The sequence below is a fragment of the Antennarius striatus genome, chromosome 24 (genome assembly GCF_040054535.1).
Source record: "Antennarius striatus isolate MH-2024 chromosome 24, ASM4005453v1, whole genome shotgun sequence".
Lineage (NCBI taxonomy): Eukaryota > Metazoa > Chordata > Actinopteri > Lophiiformes > Antennariidae > Antennarius > Antennarius striatus.
The window spans coordinates 3,825,396-3,851,534 of record NC_090799.1 but is presented as its reverse complement, the minus strand read 5'-3'; the positions used below and the strand labels follow the sequence as shown (position 1 = coordinate 3,851,534).

The 26,139-nt window shown below is 45.9% G+C and overlaps 1 protein-coding gene across 2 annotated transcripts; it reads right to left on the bottom strand.

The window, feature by feature from the left end:
- Nucleotides 1–1,713: 1,713 nt before the first annotated feature.
- LOC137591128 (lysine-specific demethylase 6A-like) lies at nt 1,714–25,800 on the bottom strand. 2 transcript variants are annotated; one of them, XM_068308904.1, is made up of 30 exons: nt 25,391–25,800; nt 25,191–25,254; nt 17,090–17,198; nt 16,971–17,020; nt 16,642–16,700; nt 15,842–15,962; nt 15,652–15,706; nt 14,507–14,541; nt 13,724–13,817; nt 13,449–13,575; nt 12,739–12,837; nt 12,426–12,645; nt 11,000–11,137; nt 9,015–9,146; nt 8,849–8,920; nt 8,639–8,746; nt 8,020–8,406; nt 6,825–7,753; nt 6,315–6,444; nt 6,079–6,184; nt 5,784–5,989; nt 5,074–5,135; nt 4,910–4,984; nt 4,666–4,814; nt 4,446–4,560; nt 4,173–4,360; nt 3,681–3,822; nt 3,465–3,591; nt 3,084–3,254; nt 1,714–2,438 (listed from the first exon to the last, which is right to left on the bottom strand). In XM_068308904.1, the coding sequence occupies exons 1-30, from the start codon at nt 25,567–25,569 to the stop codon at nt 2,409–2,411; spliced, it is 4,479 nt and encodes a 1,492-aa protein (XP_068165005.1). In that variant the 5' UTR covers nt 25,570–25,800; the 3' UTR covers nt 1,714–2,408. The 2 variants fall into 2 exon arrangements, with proteins under 2 accessions (XP_068165005.1, XP_068165006.1); XM_068308905.1 differs by lacking the exon at nt 11,000–11,137.
- Between the last annotated feature and the right edge of the window lie 339 nt (nt 25,801–26,139).

Here is a 26,139-nt window from a genome sequence, read left to right as displayed (position 1 = left end):
ATATAAAGTAGATTTATGTAGTGTTTCCAGCTAAATGCTAACATCTGCATGCGAACATTTCCTTCATTTCGCTCTAAAAATAAAATACAGCACAAATGAATAGGAATATTGTTAGCTTTGCTCATTATAACATAATCGAATAACATAAAAGTGGATTTATGGTGGCAATAAAAAAATCAAAAGGTCACCGGATCAGGTAGCCACAAGCTAACTTGAAGAATTTTAATATACAAAATATGCAATAAGAAAGATAAAAAGTATGAATCATTTTGGGAAGCCTTTCCCCGTGAACGATTCTGCAGACGTGAAAATCATTTTGAACACGTCCTGATTTTGCATTAGCTGTTAGCGTAGCATTGAAAGATGATGGTGCACGTGAGAAAAATGGCTCCTGTCCGTTTTGGGGTTTGTTTGTTTTTTTTAAATTTTTGCGTTATATGTTGTACCACGAGTCACATCTACCGCTGACAACACATCCGATTCCTCCGGAAACCCAGCGGGAAGTCGTTTCCCTCCATCACACCTGAAACACGGCAGCCATTTTGGCTCCGATTGGGGGCTCCGGAGCCGCAGCGGCCCCCTGCGGTTGCTCAGTAGTCAGTGTAGATCCTGTGGGGCTGGCAGCAGCTACATCTGGCTACTGGGTCTCCGCCGGCGGCCATGCTATTCATCCATCGTCATGACGACACAAAGGCCAATTGTATGGTTGAATTAAGCAAAGGGGAGGGGGGTGCGGGTTTGTTAGAATATTTTCAGACATAATTGGAATTCTTCTCTAACAGGATTAGTGTATTATTTTCTGGATTTCTGTATGTAGCCTTGTGATTTTCACCGTTTCTATGAAACGCCCACCATGAGGAGAAAAGCTCTCAGCTGATCCATGTGGAGGGGGGGTGGGTTCTGGACCTGGCATATAGTGTAGGATCCTGTGTGTCGGTCTACAGCTACATTGTCTGCTGGGTTTCAGGGCTGCACCCGAACGCATCTCCAAGTCTGACTGTTAATCCTTTTATCCAATGTGAGATTACTGTGGTGTGTTTAAGGAGCCCAAAGGCCTGGGTAATTTGACAACTTTGTGTTTATTGACTCATCATAAAACATTCTTCAAACAATAAAACAATTTTAAATGTCCGTTTCTGTACAATGCTTGCTAAGCAATTTTATTTATATATAGAAAATGTAAGAGGAGTTGTGTTAAAATGACAAAACTCCTTCAAATTTTAATGGCAGGTACTCTGGAAAAAATAACAGCATTCCATCAACAAATATTTTCAAGCAATAAATATGTATTTATAAATAGTGTAAATTTACATCAAGATTAGAAACATAACGAAACAGGAGAAAAAAAAATCACAAATTAAACTTTATTCCATTAAGTCTATGTGCAACCCATTCTCTTTGTGACTTGGCTAGTAAGATTTTTTTTTTTTAATTAATTTTTTTCTTTTTTTTTTTCTTTTTCTTTTTTTACCTAAGAAACAAACAAAAACGTAGTTATGAAAAAAGAACAACACAAAGATAAAACAAAACAAAGCTGTAAGAAATAAAAGAATCACCTAAACTCTTCACATTACAAATAGTTTTTTATTTTTTTTGGTGGTGTTTTTTTTTTTTTTTTTTTTAAGATTTTGCTGTCAAAAAAAAAAAAAAAAAAGTCTTAAAATTACCATCTACTATAGAAAAAGACCAGTTAGGCTAGTGCTCCTTGGGGGAGTGTGGGGGGGCGGGGGCAGAAGATAAGTTGAGGGAAAATCTAGAAATCAACATTTCACCTTATTACTGGAAAAGAAAAAAAAAATAGGGGGGTGGGGGGGCAGAGGTTGTCAAGTCAGTAGTCTTTACGGGTGGTGTTGCCAGTTGTGACAGTTAACAAGTATCTACAAAACATTTTTATCACGCATTAAGAACCCCCCCACCCCCACCCCTCCTCGTGCCCCTGTTGCCCAAATGTTTTTGATTAAGTCCTCCATTAAAACAGGGCGGGACCACTGTCACCAAAGGGGAAAAGGGTGGGTGGGTGGGGGGGCGGAGAGAGGAAAAAGAAGTCCTGTTAGCGAGCTCGGTGCCCCCCACCACCCCACCAATCACCACCACCCCTGGAAGGGCAAGACTCCAGCACTTTTTTTAACAGGTTGCATAGACAGACATGCTCGGCCGCCTCAGCCTCCAGCTGTCACGATGGGAGACCAGCCATGTGGGTGGGTGTGGGTATGGGTATGGGCGGGGGGACGGGGGACGGCCTCGGCTTTCCTGAATATCAGAAATGGTCCGCATATGTGGGTGGTTGTTCTTTTATTCATTTTTTTTTTTTTTTGTGGGGATTTTTTTCCTTTTAAATCTTAATACAAGCTCCTGTAAAAGGGGCTTCATGGCTCCACAGCAGAAGAAGAAAACGCCGTCGCCTAATGTCAAGATGAAGAAGAATGAAGAGGAGGGGCCTGAGGAGGAAGATGACACACAAAGGTTAGATGCACAGCAGGTATAAACATATAAATATGTATGTTTACCTATGTTAAGATGGTAAAACCTTTATTTACTGCGTGAAAATGTGATTGGTGGATGACATTCAGCCACTCCCCCTTTCAAGATGGCGTCTCTTTTGTCACAAAACTACTTCCTGATCCTTAAAGGAATGTAACCCAGGAATTCTTTTGTTGGGACTATCGATGCGCTCCTCCCCCTTTTTTTTTTTTTTTTTTGTATCGTTTATTTGCTCAAGATGTCAGACGCACACAAACAGCAACACGTTTGAGGTTTTTTTTAAAATAAATCTGTGCTGATGTTGAGGACACACCCATATTTGGTCTTTTTTTTTTTTAAAAAAAGAGTTTATTACACAACATGCTTCCTCCTTCGTCAAATGATTTAAAAATAACATGGATTTATTTCTCTTTGAAAGAAAAAAAAAAAAAAAAAAGGTAAACTGCTTCATAAAATATTTTATTTACAACTCCAGATGAATCCATGTTTGTTCTGATTCACGCCGACGACGAGTTAATTTTCGCTTTCGACTGCGGGGCGGAGCTTCTGGAGGCCGCCTCCTCCTCCTCCTCCTCCTTCTCCTTCACGGTCCGGTGACTTACTAATGTGAACTGGTCGTAGACCTGCATCAGGTCCTCCATCCTGTGCTGCTCTAGCACCACGAAATCGTCCAGCGTGGCGCTGCCTTTCCGGGCGCAGTCCTGGCAGTGGACCACCGACTGCTTCTTGGGCAGGAGTTCGCGGCGGACAAACAGCAGGTTGAACACCTCCACCTGCGCGCACACACAAAAAAAACAAAACAAGATCGACTTCAGTCTCTGAGGCGCTTATTTTATATTATTAGACATAAACACGTTTTTTTTTTTTGGATTCTTATCCAGTATCCGTGGCGAAATAAGTGTGAGCTGCGGAAACCCAGAAAAGTGAAATCCTGTTAAATTTCACACTCCTGGTTCCGAGATGTTCCCGCCGCGGTTACTGACCTCGCAGATGGTGCAGTAGTGCGCCGGCTCGTCCCTGGTCCGCGGCCTCAGCACCGTCTCCTTGCCGGCTGACGCCAAGGCCTCCTTCACCCACTGGCACTGCTTCAACGTCCGCAGCAGGCAATACCTGAGGAGGAGGAGGTGGAGGAGGAGAAGCAGGCGTCACCTTCTGGTGGAACGACCGCCGGGTCAAAACATCAGCCGACGGGGACTCACTTGATCATCTCGAACAGTTTGTGGTCTGACACTTTGATATTGCGCGCCATATTCCAGGAAAGGTGCACCATGGGAACCATGGACTTGACGCTCTGGAGCTTGTTCCACTCGTAGCGTTCCACGGCTAGCTTGTACTGGTGGGCTGAGAGAGGGAGGGGGAAAAAACAAAACAAAAAAATAAATCAGAACTTTCCAGTCGCGGTTCTGTCGTACAGACAGGAAAACGTGTCTGAAATGCATCAGCCGCAAAACGAGGCTGCTGTAATCAGCCTGGTTATCAGCTAAAAAGGTCACTAATCAGCTTAAAAGCTTTCCAAACATCACAGCAAAAGGTCGCCGTATCAGACGGAATTAGCGGAGGACTAATGAGCGAATTCTGGCAGACTCATGCTGGGAAAAATCTACATATTCATTTCTTCTTTTTCGTTAACGGATTGGTTTTTTTTTTTTGGAGGATATCGGACCCCCCCCCCCAACGAGGCCTCGGCGTACCGGTTAAGGGTCCGACGTTCCAGGCGATGTTGTTGCACCAGCCAATGGCCTGAACCCAGTGGACGGTTCCCGTGTTGAGCCACACCAGGTCGCCGGGGCGCTGGATGAACCGGTAGACGGGCACGTCGGCCTCGTACAGGTCCTCCAGGTTGGGCCACCAAGAGCCCATCAGGAAGTTGATGTTGTTCCTGGAAGGGTGGGGGGGGGAAGGGAGGTTGATTCGGAGGCGTTGCTATTTAATTTATGTTTTTTAGATCTTCATTCGATCCTTACTTTTCACAGAAGTTGCTCATCACTCCCCAGTAAGGCTCCGGTACCGCGAACCATTCACAGTCTCCGGGTCCGATGTTGATGTTGACGGCGCAGAAGTTATTGTGTTCTTGGTGGCCTGGAGTCACAAACACACACAAAAAAAACGCATTTTAAAAGTGACGCCCTTCTTGCCTGCTATGATCACACCCCCATTCCTCAAATAAAGCCTTGCGTGGATCACCTGGTATCCGGCTGCCGGGGACCTTCATGTAGAGCTGAACGGTGTTCATCCCCAGGATGGTGTGGCCCACGTGGCTCAGCAGGTTGCCGGCCGAGACGACTCGAGCGAAGGCCGGCAGTTTGCTGAGCTCCTGGAGTTGCTGTTTCCACCTGGTCGCGCGTGGGCGAGAAACCCGGATGAGTCACAATTTTATTTTTTTTAAAACCTCGGCAGTTTGGATGCCAAGATGAGACCCGCCACTTACTTCCTTTCGTCCGACACGTCGATGTTGGTTCCGAACTTGATGTGCTTTAAGGGCCCCCTTCGTTTACGAGCGACACTGAAGATGCAAAGAGTTTTTTTACGTGTCAGAACTTTCGATTGGAGCAAATATAATCAAATCAAGGTGAAAAAACTTCCATTAAATACCTCTCTGCAGACGCCGGCTCTGTGTCTGAGGGCTCCTTCAATGCCTTCTTCTCATTTTCCTCCTGTGAAATAAAACAGGAAGTACATTGAACCACCAGGAAGCTGCATGTACAGCACATTCAAACACCGTAAATCCATCAACCAGTCACCTCCACAACCAGCTGGGTTGAAAGTTTTGCCAGTCTGATCTAGTGACGCGTGGGCGGAGGGAGCTAGCAGCAGCATGCAGCTATGTTGGCGGGAGCCCCAGGATAGCCAATTAGCTAAGCGCCACAGGGCGGGGCCTACCGCGTGCTTTGTCGCGGCGGAATCCGACTCGAGTCGAGAGCAAGACCATAAAACTCTGATAGACGTCCACAAGAGAGAAACTCTCAAGTTATGCAATACAGTTTCTGAGGTCGATACTTCCTGTGTTTCAAATTAAATGTCCTGTTTTATTCTAATGGTTTATTCAACAGTTGGTGCGACAAATTTAAAAAAAAACGTGTCATGATGAACCGCGTCGCACGCTAGCACTCCCATTCATGGGCTCGGTTTAGACGCCACCCAGGATTTGCTGCATCATGAGCGACACCTACTGGTGAAAATCAGCATTGCTGCTCCTGAATATTTTCTCTGATCTTTTTTTTTTTTTGGTGTCGATCCAAAATGAGAAAAAAAAACTTTTTGAGTTTTGTCAAAGCGGAATCGTTCGATGAGTCGTGACTCACCCGTAGGGACTCTTGGAAGGACGCGGCCTGGTACTGGGCGTATTTGGCGATGGTGGTGTGGGCCCGGGCGCTTTCGCAGCGCCACATTTTTTTGATGCCCGTCGGGTCCCAGTTTTCATCGGCGGGCTGCGAGAGCTGCGTCCACACCTCCACCAGGTGCTCCGGGTTGGCTTCGACCAACGTCTTGGTGGAGAAGAGACCCAAATCTGCAGCGGAGAAGGAAGCAAAGGATTTGAGTGTGCGACAAGTAAGGACGGATGCAGTAACGCACCAGCGGGGGGATAAAATGCTCTACCCAGTTTGAGCGCTCCGGCCAGGCCTCTGATGACTGTGACGGGGTTGGAGGGGTTTGTGCAGAACTGGTGCAGCGGAGGGAAGAACGCGTCCCTCTTATTCTCCAGCTGATCCGAACAGGAAACAGGAAATTAAAATCAGGCGGGCGACAGATCACGACGTCTTCTCGGGAAGTTTCCGAACAAAAAAGAAAAAAAAAACAAACAACAGAAAAACTTTCACGAAGGAAGTACTCACGTAGATGCTGGGCGTGGGAGGGTTGAGCTTGTCTTTGGGCAGGGCTGGCGAAGGCGGCGGGGGCAGCCGGGGCGGGGGGCACTTATCGAGGAGGATGCTGCTGTTGGAGAGGCCGTTCCTCCCCAGGTTTCTGCACGTAGGAAAAAAAGATAGAAATCAATACGCGGGTGAATATGAGGCTTTTTTTTTTTTCTTTTCCTGTATCTGTTATTGATTTATTTCATTAAAAAAAATAAAATAAAAATTCTCTGCAGTCGTGTGGAGGAATCCACTCGGCTGAAAAAATGATCTGGATGGCAACAAGGCTGCCCAGTGGCCGTCGGCGTTGTTGCACGTTACATAATCATTGGCTTCCGCTGCTGCAGTTACACCACGATACCACCGGGGGGAGACACGCTCCCGACAAATCGTGCTGGGGTTTTTTTTTTTCTCGGCAGAGAGGTGATTACATAACAGCGGTGACAACCGGAGGAGCGGGGTGTGTGGGGGGGGTGGGGGCTGACGCCTCACCTGCAGGCCTTCAGCACGTCCGTGGAGCTGGGGTAGATGGATATCGAAGATGACGAGGAGGAGGAAGAGGAGGAGGAAGAGCCGGGGCCGTGCGGAGGCGTGGCTTTCAGACCGGCGACGGCGGGCGGCTCGGCCTTCAGCGGGCTCTGAGAGTCTTCGGACATCGCTCCTTTGCTGTTGCCGTTGACGACGGCCGGGGGCGGGGCGGATACGGCGGCGGCGTTGCTGTTGTTGTTGGCGGGGCTGTGGGCGCCCGTCTGGGTGTGTTCTGAGGATTTGGGCGAGGGGGTGGCGGTGGACATGGCGGAGATGGGCGAGGAGGCCGCGGAGCTGCCCTGTGCGTGGGGGGTGGAAGGCAGGACGGCCGGGTGGATGTTGTTGATTTTCTTGTGGGGCTCGGGCGCGGCGGCGGACGACGTGGACGACGACGCCGTCGCCTCCTCGCCCTCCCCCGCACCTTTACCCCCCGCTAGCAGGGCGGTGAGTCTGGGATTGTCTGCGCTAAGGCTCGGCTTCTCGCCGCCTTCCGCCGCTTTGCCGCCGGCGTCTTCCGAGTGCACGTGATTGGCCAGGCCTTCCGACTGGGCCGCTTTGCCATCGGCCGACGGCGACGACGGCGCCGCCGCCTTCGCCTCGGATCCCCCCCCGTTTCCGAGGGACGAGGCGGCCGTGGCGTTGCTATCTTTGGTAGCGGACGCACCAGGTGCTACTCCACCTGAGGTAGCGGCGTGGGGCAGGGGGGGCGGGGACGGGAGGTGGTTGTGAGCCTGTTGCTGCTGCTGCTGCGGCGGCGGCGAGGGGGCCTTAGTGGAATGTCCAACCTGATTGTTGGGGTGCTCGGGGGCGGCGGGGTTGGGGGTGTGGGGTTGAGAGAGGGTCCCCTCGCTAGCGGAGCACTTGGCTTGTGGAGCAGCCCCCTTCTGAAGCCCCTGGGTGGGGGGGGGGGAGAAAAGAGGAACGGAAACAGGAAGTTAGCGTCAAAAGCGAGATTAGAGATTATTGCTAGGAAAAGTTATCTGAACCTGCAGAATGAAAGGAAATCAAAGCGAGGTGCCCCCCCCCCACACACACACACACACCCCAGGAGGGATCGCTTCTCTGTGGCTTTTGACAGATTTAACAACAAGTAGGTCAGTAGACTAAACCTGAATTCTATCCGTTTCACGCTGAACAGAAGAAGCGCCAGAGAACTGACCTGAGAGTTTAGGTGCTGGGGGGGGGCCTGGCGCGACGTGGCGTCCTGTGTTTGCGGGCTTGTGCAGGTGTGAGGTAGCAGTGCTGCGTCGCCGCTGCCGGCAGGTTGCAGGTAAGGCACGTCTCCGTTGGGTCCTGTGTCGGCGGGCCCCGACTGATTATTACTACTGTTACCGCCCGCGGGGAGGGGGTCCGAGTGTCCGTGCGTCCCGGGGCCCAGGGGTCCGTTGGCGAGCGGCGGCTGAGGCGGGCACAGAGGTCGGTGGAGTCCCCCCGGGTGCGGGGGACGGGTGGGTTGCAGGGCGGGGTTGGGGGAGGGGAGGGAGTTGCTGGTGGGGCCGTTGGGGAGGGAGGGGCGCGCTGGACCTCCTGAGGCGTTCTGTCTCATCTGGAAACGGGGAAAACAGACGAGACGTTTGTTGGTCGGTGTTTGTTTTAAACGCACGCGTGCACACACACACACACACACACACACACGAACACACACACACACACACACACACACACACGAACACACACACACACACACACACACACACACACACACGAACACACACACACACACACACACACGAACACACACACACACACACACGTATGATTTCTTTTTTTTTTTTTACCTGGTGCTGGTTCTGCTGCATCATGGCGAGCTGAGCCTCCAGTTGCCCCAACATCTGCAGCTGCGGGGGCTTCAGGCTCGCCCGGTTACTCCGCAACTGCTCCAGCAACTGGAGTTGGACGGGGGGGGGGGGGGGAGAGAAGTCACGTAAAAAAGCAAAGATCAAGATTTTATTTTTATTTTTTTTCCGGGGGATGAGATGATTACCGACCTGTAACTTCTGCGGGGAGAGGTACCAGTTGGGAACTGGCTGCTGTGCTGCGTTACTGGCCCACAAATCTCCCTAGAAATAAATTCACATGGTTGAAATTCAAATTTTATTGAATTTAAAAGAGGTTAAAGTGCTGGCAGCGGCGGGGGGGGGGGGTCGTATTCACCTTAGACGGGCTGGAGGCTCTCCTCCGCTTGGCTGGGCAGGACTGGTCGTCCGCCTGGGCCAGCGAGCCGGCGTGGGGGGGCAAGGACTGACCCGAGACCCCGCCTTCTGCGCTGTGATTGGGCTTGCAAGCCTGTAATGGGGAGGGGGGGAGGTTGGGGGGTGGGTGGGGTTGGCGGTGGAGCGCAAGGAGAAGGAGGAGGGGAGTGACGCGAAATAAGTAACCAGGGAAAGAACACAGGCGTAAAATGGGGAGGGATGGAGTGGGGAGGGAGTGGGGAGGGGGGGCACGAAAGAAAAGGTCAAGGTGGAAAGTACGAGCGAAGCAAGGAAAATAACAGCAAATGTGAGGAGGGAGGGGGGGTAATCAGGCGAAGCGAGGGATGGAGAATAAGGAAGAGAGGGAAAGAGAGCAATACTGTGATTGTGCGTCGGCAGTCTAACACAACAAGCAGGACAAGTAGAGCAAATAAAATAAATAAAATAAAAATAAAATAAATAAAACCCTTCCTGTGTGTCTGAGGGTGTTACTTCATAGGTCAACAACAGCCCCCCCCCCGGGGGGGGGGGGGGGGGCAGCTCTCCTGCCGCGCCGACATTCCCTCCGAGGGAGCCAAGGAGGCGAGAGCGGCTGGCATGAAAAATGTTTTTTAATTGTTTTTATTTTATTAAATGTATTAATCCCCAAAGGGAAAATTAGAAGTCATTTAAGTCAGTCAACAGAATCTTACTGTTGGTTTTACCTTTGGTTTATTGGACCTACTTTAAAATAAAATTAAAAATAGATGAATCACAATTCTGCTAATCATCAATATTTCCCAATCATTAAAAAGAATAATAATTAGGATTTCAAGCAATTATTTATATTTATTTTCTCAGAGGATAAAATCTGGGCTAAAAAAAACAAAAAACAAACCAAAAAAAAACAACAAATTTTTTTTTTGTCTTCGTTTGTTTCGGTGGCGTTCTAAAATTACCCATCAGGCTCAGAGACGTGAATCACACTCATCTGAAACAAGTGAACAATATGAAGCCGCTCACACAACAGTGATCACACAAACATGGACAACGACTCGCATCTGCTGCATGATGGGCATGAATGAGTGAGACAGTGATGCGACACTAGGGGGCGCTGCCGGGACTTTAGTGAGCAGCTGCAGGACATCTAAGGTCAACTACTGAAAAGGTGGGGAGGAGGAGGAGGAGGAGGAGGAGGGGGGACGGGGAGGGGAAGGGAGGAAGACAGACAGAGCCAATAGGAGTGTGTGGGTGTGTGGGGTGTGTGTGTGTGTGTGTGTGTGTGTGTGAGTGTGTACGCTACGGCGGCACGACCTCACCGATCACACTGAGGCAACGTCAAGACATCGACGAGGGAGGTAACGGCTAAACGCGGCTACTTGAGTCTGAACAGACGCAGATCGAGAGCCGTGTGAAACCGGATTCAAAATCGATTTAAAATTCAATTTCAGGTTGTTTTTTTTGGGGGGGGGGGGTGGATTTAAAAAAAAAAAAAAAGGTTGCACGTGTTTTATTGGATGATAACTTAGGAACTGAGCGTGATGGGTGAAGCCGAGACGCGTAAGTGTGCTGTGGGGAAAAAGGGGAGTGAAGGGAGTGGGTATCACTCGGCTGGAGTGCTTCTCCTGCAGGGAAACCAGCCGCGTTACGTCTGATGCACGACAAATTTTAGTCGTGTGTGCGCATTCTTCTAGAAATGTCTCCAATCTCCAATTTGGATTCTACACACACACACACACACACACACAGGCGGTGTGTGTGTGGAAGGTGGCGCTCAGCTCAAGTGTTACCCATCCGGTGCATGCGCGTGTGAGTTGGCCTGTCCGTGTGTTCATTATGCTCGTGTGTCTGCACTCAAAAAAAAAAAAAAGTAGGGAGGGGAAGGAGGAGAAAAGGTTGGTGTGTAAAGTGGGGGTGGGGGTGGGGGTGGGGTAGGGGAGGCGGGAGGTGTTCTATCTGGTCTCTCACCTGCTGCGGTGCACTGCTCAGGCCTCCCTGCCTGGAGGTTAGCTCAGCTGGGATTGGTAGACTCCATGCCTCCTCAATAAGAGGGAGCATTTTACTTTTACCCTGAAGGCTACTGAGCGGGGGGTTACTCAACTGAGCCTAGGGGAATGGAAAACGACGTGAAAAAACAAAAAAAGTAATAAAACACAAGGCTTTTTTTTTTTTTTTTTGCTGCTGTTGTTGAAATAAACGATGACCTCAAAAAACATGGAAATGATCAGCAATGGTAAAATAGGTAGAGGTTTAAAAAAAACAAAAAAAAAAACACACAAGTGAAGCCAACTGATATGCAAAACTTGTGTCTTTGGCAGGGGCTAATGCCACCTTAAAATGTTCAGATACAGCATCAACCAACACAAGGAGGTATTACTACTTGACATTCGGTAATAGTAATCCCAAACACAGTCACAGTTCCATTAAAGCAAGCCGTCGGGGCTTGTCTTAATGCCGGGGTGGGGGGGGTTTATGCTAACAAAACTGGTGGAAATGTAACATTGCGTCATGCACATGTGAAGGAAAATGACATTAGCTTGGACAAAAAAAAAAAAAAGTTCTGTTGAGTAAAATCGGTGTTAAATTCTGTGGGTGGCGGGAACAACCGGATACCGGTTAGCGTTAGCCATCCGTTAAAGGTGATTGGTTTGCTTCTTTAGAATCACGCTAAACTGCAATAGTAACATTAAAAAAAAAATGAAACGTTGTGGTTTTGGCTTGAAGGTCCTCAGCGATTCAAAGTTCTTATTTGTGCCAAATATGACCCCAAAAGTCTGTAGAATTAAGAGTTTTAAGTTATGGCGACGCAGGGATGCTACCAAATAGACCCATCCTCTGCTCCGCATGACAGTTGGAAAGTGTTTCTATATCATGCATTTAAATGTATATGAGGATCTAAGAGGAGTTCCTACACTCAGATTGTCCTCCTGATGGGTTTCGATGCTAAAATGTGTTCCCTTAACATCCAACAAAAGCACTTTCTTTGCTTAAAAAAAAAAAAAAAAGTGGCTTGGATTCTTGTGATTTTCAAATGCACCAATAGGAGCAGCACAAGCAAGTTAACAATAGCAGGAGTTTAAAAAAAACACACAAAAAATAAAATTTTCAGCTGTATAAATTCTGTTGCAGTTCTGAACCATTTGGCGCAAATTTGTCCCGACTAATCTCTTGTAAAACGCTGCAAGTAGACAGTTTTGACTTATAAGTGCTTGAATTGTATTAATAGCATCCAGCAGCTTTCATTAATGAAGCGTTTCAAGCGGGGAATCGTTGGGAACCAGTGATGTTCGACACATTAACGCCAAATCTGACGGGAGACTAGAATAAAAAACTCTGGATTTTGTTATCTGCTTTCCTCGCAGCCTCGCTTCCTCGGATTCTCCCCTCCACCCACCTGCAGGCATTTGATGCGGTGGGCTAGCGCGGTGGTGTTGGTGCAGCCCTTGCTGCGCGTGGCGTTGATGTAGCACTTGATGGCGTCGTGCGGCTGGTTGCAGGACTCGTACAACGTGCCCAGATCCATCCAGGCCGCGGCGTGGCTGTGGTCCAGCTGCACCGCGCAGATGTACGCCTGCAGAGCGTCCATGGGCTGGTTCTGCTGTTGGTACAACACCCTGGGTGGAGGGGGCGGAGAGACGAGATTTACTTCCTACACTATTCCAGAAAGAGCGAACCCTGCGGCCCGTCCTGAGCGACCCGTCTCTTACCCTATAGAGCACCAGGTATCTGCACTGGCCTCTGATTTGTCTATGGATTGCCGATAGGAGATGAAGGCGTCCTGGACTTTCCCAATACTCGAGTAGCACCTGCAGGAAACACAACAGACACATGCGTGAGGATTCTTTCTGCACCGATGCCCCCAAATCTGAGTGATTTCACGTTCTGCCCCGTCATCTTGATTAGATCCCATTAGATCTGAGAGATTAAAGATGATTTTGACGAAGTTTTATGCAGATCAAACATCTTGAAGAATAACCAGCACTAGGCTTTTACTGTATTCTTAATTTCAGGTGAACCGCCCCTTTAAGAAAGCGAGCCGGCGTTCAAACACACACAGCTTGGCACGCTCAGAGGCAGCTTCTCCCGATCAATTAAAAGAGGCCTCAGCTGATCCTGACACCAGCAGGCTGGCTCAGGGCATCACTTTTTAATGGAGCATGAAACTGGTCTTTAAAAAGAAAAAAAGATGGAGAAAGAGAGAAACTGAAATAAAAACGTGAAGACATGAAAATCCCAACCGCTCTAACGCCTGTTAATAAAAATGTCCACACTCGTAAAACAACCCCTGGAAACCAAAGCAGAACCATGGCAACTAAATCTTGTCGAGAGTAGATTCCAGGAACAACAAATTTTCAAAACTGTAACCTTTGTGACCCCCCCCCCCCCCCCCCCCGCCGGATTATAGATTATAACGTACCTGCCAAGGAAGTACCAGGACTGTCCAGAGTTGGGGTCGGCCTCCAGAGATTTCTGCAGACACTGGATGGCATAGCTGTCCCTGCCGGCTCTGTCCCCGAGCTGTTCCACGGTGTGATGCATCCAGCCTGCGACACAAACACCCGCACCAATAAGAAACACTGACCTCCATCAGGTTCCGTTAGGACAAACAGGTCAAAGGGAGGATTGATCTTGATGCACGGGAAGTAAAGCGGGAGAGTAAATATTTGTTTTCCACTCGGAAAGCACGCTTACCTAGCTGCTGCAGGGTAGTGGCCTTCACCTGTGCAGGTAGATCCTCTGTCTGCAGGAGGCTCTCGTAGGCCTCCTTGGCAGCTCGGTATCTCTTCTGGGGAGGAGAAATAGTGTGTGTGTGTGGGGGGGGGGGTAGAGGCACGCAAAGAGAGGAAATGGGAAAGAAGGTGGAGTGGTTACGAAAGGTGGAGTGGTTTTCAACGTTCAGATCAAGCCCTTACTTTTTGCCTCGCGTCACAACCCTCTCTAAACGTAGTGACGCTTTAGCCGCCCTACGAACGCGCACAACGGGGGCCTACGACGGTGTTGCGTTCGGACACGGCGCGGCAAACAAAGTGCCCAAGCGCCGCTACTCCCCAGAGCTGCTGAGAAACTACTGTAATTCTCCGTTGAAACCAAGATAAAGAGAGAGAGACCACCAGCATACAAAAGAGGGGGGAAGACAGACTTTCTTGTTTCCGTGGCAACCCTGTCGATCTGCTCCTAGTAATCGCCTCCCGCATGCCACCCACTCACGCACCCTGTTCCCTCCTCAATTTTGTCAGCACCTGGTTCGAATTCTTTTAAAAATAAATAAATAATTAAAAACAGGACGACGCTCAGATGATTTCCACGTAGTATCCGGGTTACGAGCCCATCGCCTTTTACGCTTGCACGTTCAGCCGCCCGCCGGTTTTATTCTCACAATTGCAGAAATGACAGAAAAGCAAAGAAATGTTCTGTCCTTGACAGGAAAGAAAGAGCTGAAACACAAGTTAGGTCGAAAAAAAGGTGAGCACTTACCTGAATCTCATACAAATGAGCAATGTGGAACTGAACTGTAAAAGAAGAGAGAAGGAGAAGAAACACGTTAAGGAGAAGATATTTAACATTTATGAAAGGTGTCCCCCCCCCCCCCCCACCACACACACACACACACACACACACACTGCTGAGAGTTATTCCTTCTTATAGTCGTCTCAAGTCTTTCAAAAGTAGTGCTGCGTTGTCAATAAAAAGACGTGTCGGGAGCACAAGGTTGTGCGTCTGACTGCATTAAGTGTAACACACCAGATAGGTAGCTGTGCTCCTGGCGGCACCTTCCTTTGTCTGGAGCGCTGCAGTGTCTGATCTAAGCTGCCTGAGTGACTCTCAGCAAATGGAGGGAGGGAGGGAGAGAGAGAGGGAGGGTGGGGAGAGGGAGAGGGAGAAGGGAGGAAAAAAAAAATGGGGCTGCCCTTGTGTGTGTGTGTCTGCGAGAGTGTGTGTGTTGAGAGAGTGAGAACACAAATGAGGAGAGTGGGGCGGGGGGGGGGGTACAATGAAGCAAAGGCACAGCGAGGCCCTTGGCAAAAATGGATATTGCTGTCGCCAAGGTAACAGGTACCAGGGCGGGAAGAGATGAGATGACAGCGGCATATCAAATAAAGCTCTACCCAGACCGAACCCCCGGCAAGCGGAGCAAAAATTTAACACTCTGTAAAGGAGACGCCATGAGATGCTCGCCGATGCTGGATCCACCCCCCACCCCCACCCCGTTCCGGGCTGCGTCGGTTTGACTGATGCAGTCTGGGAATCCTGGTTTTGGAAATCTACATCCTTAAAAAGCAATTTACTATAAAGGTCTCCTAGTGTTCTAAGAAGATATTTGGTGCACACATAAATCACTACGCAGCACATTCTTTTAGCGTGTCCATCATTCACATAAACCTTTCATTTAATTGCTTTCATTCCAGCGGCAAATTGTCCTTCAATTCCTGCAAAGTCTGGTTAGAGTGCAGCTGAGAATGTAGATCAGGATCAGGAATTACATTTAGACTTGATTTTTTTTTTTGAGCTGGAAGCAGGAAAAAAAGAAAAGCTAAGCAGATTTTTAAGCTGTTTCTTTATAAATAACTATAGAGATGAACAAATGAATGAATGAATGAATGAACGAGACGGGTGCTTACTTTCAGCTTTGGACAAAGTGCAGGGGTTGGAGTCAATCAAAGCCAGCTGAAAATGCTGTGGAAGAACATCCAGAAGATCCGTGAAAGTGCAACAGTGACAACCCAACACTCCCCCCCCCCGCTATGATGGTAATGGTTCTTTATTTAGCAGCGGTCCGTGAAATCGCCCCACCAGAGCGGACCGACGTACCTTTAGGCTTGACTCATAGTCTGTGTTGACCTTGAACATGAGACCCAGGCGTAGGTGGATCTCCTTGGCCCGGGAGAACCCTGGGTCAATGTACAGCACCTCCTGGAATGCTTTGATCGCCCTGGGAGGGGGTGGGGTGCGGGGAGAGGATGTTGAAATATAAATTTAAATAAATGAAAAAAAAAAACTATATAAGCTCCTACATAGCACCGTTTCTTGAAAGTTCTGTGGAAAGAATACCCAATAATTTAATCTTTTTGGTGATGCAGCCAGAACAGAGTCTTCTCTGGCTGGGGTGTTACCATGGAAACAATAAAGGACAGACTTTCTTCCCCGCCCCAGCCGGTATAGATAAACATATTCAAATCCCAGTTTGGTAGACGGGAGCTGATTTTATGGATCATCCGTCCTGGCGTTCCTATTGGTCGGTTTTCGACGGGACGTGTTTGTCTTGTTTGAAATTCGTGCAGCTGTTTCACAAACAGGTTTGCTTCATCATCCGTTGCAATAAAAAAACCGCAGAACAAGCGAGTTGAAAATTAAATTACACGTTGAGATTTTTATAAGATTGTTTTTCTTTTCTTTTTTTACATTTACAGCCAGCGTGATTTCCAAGCAGGAACTCCAGGAAGGAAACTTAAGATGTTAGTATGTCAAGATTTCAACGCGTCACTGTTGAACTGTTGAGTCATGATGTGTCTCGTCTGTCTTTAAAGAGACATTTCCCAACCCCCACCCCACCCCCGGTGAGATGTAGTTCATGACTGTTTGCAGATGAAATAAAGATGGCCGGCACTCACCACTGAAAGGCATTATAGTGGAAGTAGACCATTCCCAGGCCATACAGAAAGGCAGCATTCTGGGGGGGGGGGGTGAAGATGAAGAGAGACACGTTCATTATGACAAGGTCAAGGTGGAAAAAACAACAACCCTTAAACATTTATTTAAAAAGTGTTAAACATTTTGTCCTTGCAAATGAAGTCCGTTCAAACTTCATTCAAAACTTTCACTGAATTAGAGAGTAGACGCGTGGGAGAGGAAGTGAAGGAATTGTCTGTGTGTGTGTGTGTGTGTGTGTGTGTGTGTGTGTGTGTGTGTGTGTTTGTCATTCAGATGCTGATGCTCTCACCTTCCAGTAGTCTGACTGTAAACTGTAGTACCTCTGGTATGCCGATAATGCTGTAATCACAAGCACACGGAGTTATTTTCTGTCGCTGCATCAGCATTTTAAGACACAACGTTTCTTACCTTTTGGGTAATCCTCCAAAAGGAGGTTGAAGTGACCAAGCTGGCAGAATAACTCCGGCTCCACTTTGCCTTCGGCCTTAAGGATGAGCGAATCATAGCAGCGAACAGCCTGGGTCAGAGATAAAACACAAAGTATAATATATATACATATATATGTATAGTTAAAAATTATACAAACGAAGGGAAGCGGGGAGAGGGATCTCTAAACTTTCTGAGTTGCAGCTCGGCTGACATCGGCTCCCTGATTCCTGCCAAACGCAGGGAGATTAATTTTGTCCCGAGACGAAGGGCGGGCTGATTGGAAAGAAAAGGAGCTACGCTGGAGGCTTTTTGTTCAATTAGCGATCCTACGCAGATAAAAAAAGAGACATAGAGATGGAATCGCCCTGCAACATTTTTAGTTAAAGGGGCTTTCACCAGTTTGACAGCGAGAGCAAATTTACTCGGCGCAGACGCGCAGCAACATTAATCACGAGAGTGGAGCGTGACTTCTAGCTACACCGTTAATCAACGTAATTTCTCCTACATATTCGACCAGTTGAAGCCACAAAGCAGCTGATAACGAAGCACACAGAGTGCAACACATTTACATTGACCATAATTCAACACTAAAATCGCTTCCCTTTACAGCACGAATGGCTGTTTATTCTCAAATGTACACAAAAAAACAACAGATTCTGGTGATTTACAGATGTAATCTTCGTTGCAAAAACTGACTTTGGATCATTTTCCACACCCAAGATTGAGCCGTTTTCTGGCGACACATTACGATTGCGTCCAAAACAGCTCAGCTGCTCTAACAAAATGCAGCTGGCTGCTATCCAAAGCCGAAGAGAGGAGAAACTGCACGACTTGGAAATTTATTCAGAAGTGCGGCGCTCGTTTTTCACTTTTTATGGAGATAGTTCTCATCTAATTTGCAATTTAGGCCTTTTAAAATCACCTTTAACCTGCAAAATGCGCCGAGGACCTGCTATTTGCCCTTGGTGGGTAGCGCTGCCGCTGCCAAGAAGAGCTTACATAATCAAATACATTCATTCTGTTATCAAGAGACTGAAAAAGTTACATTACTGCCAACACAACACGCAGCAGAAACTCACGCAATCACAAAAGCTGAGTAACTCAAGAGGCGATGGCTTGGCTGAGGAGAAATGCGCTGCAACGTTGCCGCAGGATGTTCTTTCGCTTCGGAAATATAGCTACATCTCGAGGAACTCCATCAAAAGATGGCAAATTCGTCCTCTTTAGACGTTATCGCATGTGGATTACTCTCACGAGCCAAACTCGTCTTGTGAACGCACGTGTTCGCTGAAGGCCAACACCTGTCTGACAGCATTGTCGAAGAATTTGTTTAAGGTTTAACGTATTTATTCTGTCATTTTAAACTAGAAGCATAAAGGATCCATCCAACCATCCCTCTTCAATGAAACCTACATGAAATGCACCTGCGCGAAGTCTTCCTTTGTTTGCATCACATGGACGGTATTTCTTGCAGAAAAGTTATTATCTATTTTTTTATTGTAAGTGGGAGAAAAGAGATAAAACAAAAATAAGAACCATGCAAAAAAAATAATAATTGTGAGAATACAGATATGTTTCCCTCCAAATGAGCAACCAAAACTAAACACTACTAGTAATTAACAACCTATAAAAAAGTACACCCTCTGATTTATCAGGGTGCCCCAGTGAGTTTCACCATTCAGCGCCCAACTGTTTGATGATGACAGCTGACAGTTACAATGAACAACAATTATTATCTCAATACAAATGCATCCATCAGTGGGAGTCGTAATTGAACCTTTGGTTCTTGAAATAGAGGTGTTGGAAGAAGGAGAAAAGTGGGCAGACAGAAGGATTGGAACAGTTCTGACGGATGAAGTCAAACAGCTTCTGTCCAACACTCAAAGTGGGCAATATGGGGCAGTAACGAAAGTGCCCTGGTTTGATGAGCCACATTTTCTTCAAGACAACGTGGAGACCGGGGGCACATGATTGACTTACCTGGGCAAAGACCAGGAAACACTTTGATAGGAATAAGTGACAGCCCAGACAGTGTTCTGCTGGCACACCGTGGGTCCTACCAGTCATTGGTCGTCTTGACGCTCAGTTCCATTTTTAGTAGCTTGATGTTCAATGACGAGCTCTGACAGTGCTTCCCCCACCCCCGTAGAACACAACTTACATCTACAGAGGTCAATGGCAGGCGGTGAGTTAATGGCAGTGGTTTTTATATCAACAGGATAATGAATATGCATCACTTCAATAGTCAAAGATGTCTGTGTAGGTTCTCAGTTATCCAACAGTTATGCCATAGTTAAGGAATGGTTTGAGGGACACAAATTCAGATTCTTGACTTGTTTTCCAAAGCTCCTAGATTTAATATCCCATCAAGCATCTGGGGTACGTGCTGGACAAACAAGTCCAAAGCATGGAGGCTCCGCTTTGTAACACGGTGGACTTAAAAAGGTCTTGGTGCCAGATGCCACAGGAAAGCTTGAGGAGTCCAGGGTTCAACAGAACTGCTTCACAATGTTAATGCTGATCAATGTCTTTCAATCTAAAGGTCCTTCTGATAAATGGTGATATATTCAGAAGACTTTCAGTTTTCTCATGTTTTCAAACTAAATTCATCCACTTTCGGTAACTTTCTCATTTGTAGGGTAGTGCCGAGGGGTAAAAGGACCCTAAAACAACTGACATTAGCCGAAATGCAGAGTTCGCAATGGACATGTCACCGACTCATTTCACGGCTATTCAGGGTCACCATTTTCATGTTTTTGGAATTTGGGAAACCGGAGAGGACCAAGCTCCACAAAGAAATGTCCCAGGTCCTCAGATGGAATTGAAACCAGAACATTTTGACTCCAAAACAACTGAATGCTACTGAGTGGTCCTCTAGCGACACCATTTCAATTTACTCTTGACACATCTGTCTTCTCTCGACAACAATTTTACTATTTTTCTACCAAGTAAAGCAACAATATACTTCACTGGTTGTCATTTTTAAATCAGAACAACAAACTCAAATCCTTCTGTGTCCAACTTCCTTGATAGATTCCATTCTTAGTTCACCAAGTCACTCCTGTCTATTACAGACAGAGTAACAAGACTTCTATATAATGATTTGAGGGGTTGGGTGAAGAATATTTTGTGAATATGAACCAAAGTGTGAATGTAATGCAAAAAACATGAGAGGGCCTTCAGTGGTCTTCAGTTGCAAAGTTGACCAGTTTAGTGTAAGAATGAAGGAATGAGAACAACAAGATGAACCAGAAGAGCAGCAACAAGAAGTAAAAATATAGTATGGGCTGGATCCCCACTAAACTACAGACTGCATGATGACCAATATGAACGGGTCCCTGAAAACTAGATGGCAGGAAGACTGCACAGCAACACAAGTGGGACGAATAAAGGCTTATCTTATCTAAAGTTCTGTTCACTTCTTCCGTTTAACAGCCACAAAGTGTTTCTAGTAGTGGTTATCGTTATTTTAAATGTACATTCCATCAAGTCTAGGTTTCAAGTCAAATGCCTAAAGAAAGTATTGTTTCTGTATGCAGCAGACAATTCATCATTGAATTAATCAACTGATTGCCCTCTCACTTTATTTAATTTACCCACGGCTCAAAGCGGAAGCTGGCAGTGAAAAAGACAATTGAGGATGGGAAGCCGAGGGACTTTGGGAATGAAAATCTGGCAAGGAAGATTCTGATGCTGATGTCAGTTCACAGGAGGCAGCACCCCGGTTTAGACCGGTTTCCAAAATATCTTACACTACACTGGGGTATAAGCTGTAATATCCTGTACAACAAAAGTCTTAAGTTTAGATATACTTGCAAACACAAGCATTATTTTCATGATTAATATTTCATTACGGGTGTGTGATTGAACAAACTGATAACCGTAAAGTGAATTGGAATCATCTTTTTTTGTATATTGTAACATAGTGTGATGACAATTACACAAAATTGTCAAAATCAATTTTCCTGCTCAGAACATCCAAGTCCTTTAAGAATTAATTAAATCGGCTCAGCTCACATCACACAGACTTAAAGCACAATGTCGTCTATTCAACTGAAAGACATCTGCGACTGTAGGCTAATCTACTTCATTACCTGATGCTCCTTGGTGGCAAACATCAAATGCAAAATATATGATAAGTTATTCATGCAGTAGGAGCTCACTTTATTTCACCCCTGTCTCGATCAGCGACTCTCATTACCGTTGTGGGTTCAACAGCGAAATGATTGACGCCAGATGTTCAACCATCTGTAACACACTGATAATAAAAGCTCATTTTATTTTACCATCTTAGATCTCAAATGCTAAGCTAAAACATATTAACATTACATATCTTCCCAATACTGGTGGATCCAAATAAACAGTAATTTCAGCTTTCTTAATTCCATCCCTACCCGTTTCCTTTTGCAAAGGAATTTAATGCTTTTTGTGGGATCAGTCAAAGCGAAGGAGTAATACTGAATTTGTGCTACTATAGAACGATTAATCAAGTGAAATTGACCTTACGAATTTGTCTATAATACCCGTTTCTATCCAGCACCAGGACTGGGCCCACTCTTCTTCTTCTGCTGTTTCTAGCAAGCCAGCTGCTGCTGCCTCGTGTGTCCAGATGGAATAACTTCATGTACATGGCTGAAGTTTGTTTGTTTTGCATAGTTTAACATGAGTTTAGAATAAGAATTCATATTTTATTAGTTTAGAATAAGAATTAGTTAAATTTTTAACACATTTTGCTAATACAGTAAAATAAACTTAACCTACTGATGAATAATTATATTGTTAAAAATAGCTGTTTCAGGAATGACATTTTAATAGTGGCAAGATCCTGTTGTGCTGCTCTTTCTATACTGTCTATGTTTACTCACAAACACTATGTTGGATGTCTGTATGTAACGAATATTCAACACTTCATTAATTCCTGTGGGAAACCGGTCTTCTGCAAATGACCTACATGAAGGATTTTGGAGCACAGAATACTCAGCCAATGAAAGACCACTTCTTACATTCAAAATGTATTGTTTTTGTATCCCCACTTTTTATATATACAACTATATTACTTAAATATAATATTTTTTATTTCTACCTATCCATCAATCTACGGGATTAATAAAGTATATATCTATCTGACAAAGCGAGCACAACGTTCCTTTTAGAGGTGTTAACGGTGAACGAGATTTCTTCACCTAAAGCAGTGCAACTCACACAACTCCTTGTTGTGTTTAGCAACAGAAATGTGTCTTTAAATTTAGAAAATTATGGTACAAACATAAATTCACGCTTGTGATACACAAGTTCTGCAAGGAGAGCACTTGTGACTCTATGAAAACTTCCATACAATGATGAAATGTTACTTCCGTGCTGAGGCAGATCAAGTGCAGCAATACTTGAAGGCCACTGTGCTCACAATACGTTGAGTGCGTGCTTTACATTACTGACTACCTCTAACCGCATAATGTGATAATACTTCTTGTAGAATTGTTATGAATAATTGTACATAAAATACATCCCCAATGTTGAGACTGGACATGCAAGTTCAAACCTTATCTACCATTGCCACCTAGTTACTGGTAGTGATACAGTGACCCAGTTGTGTCACAAAAGTGGAACCGGTGGTTATCTGTATGTAGAGAAAGCAAAAGTCCAGCGATGCGGTCCACACACAGGGCGAGACACGGAAATCACTCTTAACTGAAGATAAGATTCCTTGAGCAGAAAATGAGTCGTAAATAAACACGACTGAATTTGGAATTTTTGAATAAAAAATTAATATATAGAAGGCTAAAGCTACACTCTAATGTATTTGACCTAAGCTATAGATCTAGTAATCAGCATATTACATAATCTAGTGGCATTGTAGTTTTGTTGTTTTCCTGTCAGTGGCCGAAAGCGGATTGAAAATATCCGTCAATATTCTGAATTTTGGCAATCTTGAAACACTTTGATCTGCGTAACCAAGGTAAAAAGAACACAAATTCTTACTTGTGTCGTCCATTTTATCCGTGTGGACATTTAAAGCAGTAGAATACAGTAAATTGTGCAAATCTGTCATATTTTACTGTCACTTTTCTGCCTAATGTCTTTTAAGTATTGCATCATATCTGCATATTTCGATTTCACTCACTAGATATTCAGGATGGATTAAAAGTGTTGTTTACACTGCTGTAACAACAAGCAGATGAAAGAAACACACACATACATGTAGAAATATCAAGGTATTCTCATCGATCACCATTTCCACATGAAATGTTGCTTTCAGGCTGCGCTACTTTACAAGAAAAGATGGCTGAGGCTACGAGTTGGCCAGACTGAAACAGCTCGTACGACCTCTATGTGTTCTCAAACCGGGTCGTGCAAGTGTAAGGAAGTAACAGAAGAGTCTGGTAGCAAAAAGCAATACGCAGCAACATCAGAACGATGAGAATAGTGTTGCACATCAATCCTGAACCTTCTCAGAACACCAATCTTCAACACATCTATTGTGTAAGGCACAAAATTGCCAAAGCATACGCTAGGAGCAACATGACTGTTATTCTAATACCCCATTACATACCTCATTTGTAATTAACTTGGTCTACAGAGCAAATGAGGAAAAAAAGCAATTTATAGAGAACATATGAGGAAATGAATTAAGGTATGCAAACAATGAATAAGTAACATTGGAAAAAACACTGCTTTAGACCATAGCGTTAGCATTGATAGCACGTTTTTGATTAGCATTGCTGAACTTCCAGCATAAGCAGCGTGCAGTTGGATTCAAACTTAATTCATTAAATTGCACATTTTCCACGTTCACTTGTAAGCATATGGTTCTTTTTTGGCCACTTCAGTGCAGCTAATGCTAGAAGAGTAGCGCCACTTCCTTAGGTATCCCACACCACCTAGCGAGCAGATTCGTGGGTGAGCCCTCAAAACACGGGCTGTCAACAGCACCTTCTCTTATAGATCGTGTTTAAGATTCGAGATAAATTCGCGATCGGGCGCTTTTTGCTCCACGGCTGGCCCGGCGATGCGTTCCCAGGTAGACTGGGTCCGTTACACACACATGGCTCACCAGTCCGTGAGCACATGCAGAGCCAAACGGGGTCATTGAAAACTGTAAACAAAGGATCCTGACACCACCTAAGTCGGCAATATGAACACAGCTTTACAAGGAGTTAAGATCCGATTAGAGACTGGCGACACACTTTAACCACACACAAACGAAATTCATATCAAACTGGTTATATATCAGTGTCACTCCGCCATGTCCCGCCATCTTGGACAGACAGCCAGCCATTAACGTTACTTATAACATTTGTCAACTCATTCACTCTGATTCCAACCTGAACGCGATCACAATACTTCCCGAAGTCCGTATCGTGGAACCACGCAAGGCCACAGATTAAACAACACATCGTGGTAAAAAAAACAACCCCCCACCAATGTTAGGCCAATGCAAAATGCTAAGGGCCCTAGCTAACCTTACCAAATAACGTAATCGGGGAAGCTGTGTGTGTGGTGCACCCTGAAGGCTACAAGCTACTTCCACATATTGGTTGTGGCCAGATGGTGGAGATGCTTTTCAGCTCAGATGTGCACGAATCACGCGTGGAAATAAAACAATCGCACGGCCACAAAACTTTTTTTTCTCGTTAAAGTGGAATAAATCCAATGCAACACAAAAACCATGACGACGTTTGGTTTGTCGGTGGAGCAACTAACGAGTAATACAATGATACGGCGTGAGGAATAACGTTAGCCGTGCAGCTAACAAGGAAGGGCGGTTGCCTATCGAACATGGACATACATTAGGGTTAGCTAGCTAGTTAATACACCCGTAGCTAGCAATTATCACGGCTAGGCAGGTGCAGGGTCGCTGTTCATCGGATGAGAGGTGCTAACTAGCAAGCTAGCCGACTAGCTAAGAGTAGGGCAGTGGCTATCTGGCCTTGGTCACCAGCTAGTGGGCCGTTTCGCGTTCTGGTTGACTTTGTACTTTGGGAGCAAATTCGCCATCATGCATGGTCGAAAATGGGCTTGAATACATCCAGTGGATATAAGTACAGCTTGATTGTAAAATACATCCAGTTCCATTAGCTACCTTCATCAACAGGGCCTTCGTTCTGGCGCCATCTTCATGAAGCTTCTGAAATCCAAACAGTGAGCTGCAAGCAAGAATACAACATAGGCGGTTCAGAATCACTTGCAGAGCGGTTCGGAAACATTTCGATATGCAAGGAAAGAATACAAATTATTTTCAAACAGTGCGTTTATATGAGTGCATGGGTCGTCTAATCCGACCTGTCGATTCCGACCAAACTGTCCCTCTCCTGGGCTGTCAGTGTCGGAAAGTCCTCCTCTGTTTCACTCGCTTTTCCCGCCGCCATTTTCTTTCCCTCATCACCACCAGAAGAAGCCGAGCCGAGACTCCGAGCAGCAGCGCAGGCAGCAACGGCGACAGACACACCGCACGATTGCATGGAAATCGCGACACGGGGACAAACGGTTTGATCCGCCGAATCAAAAAAGAAAAACTGAAGTAAACAAAATGGTCAAAAACTTTTTTTCCCGGATGAAAAGATGCGATTCGATGTAGTAAATCCTTTCGGGAGGACAGAAGTGTTTTCCGCGTAGCTCCTCAGAGGTCACATTTTCCATCAAAAGTGATATTGTGCCGCTATTTAAATGTGAATAACTGAAGACAATATCTAAGATGTGAGTATTTGACAATAAAATGCGTTTCGGCCGCGAAGATAAAGTTGTTATAATTGTGTCACCCAAGCGAACCCACGCGCCGATCTAACCACGCCCTCTCTTATCCCTCTAACCAATAAGAACGCCAGCATCCTACCATATGACTTCCCTCCTATATCATTCTTTATCTCAAATTCTCATATTCTTCCTGCAAAACGCTCATATGTGAAATAAAGAGCGTGTTGGGAGCATTTCCTGAAAAATATGTTTTCCAAATGCCCATGTACACCAGAGTGAAAAATATTTGTTTTTCTGGTAAATGCAGCAGTTTCCACATTATAAAATACAGTCCAATT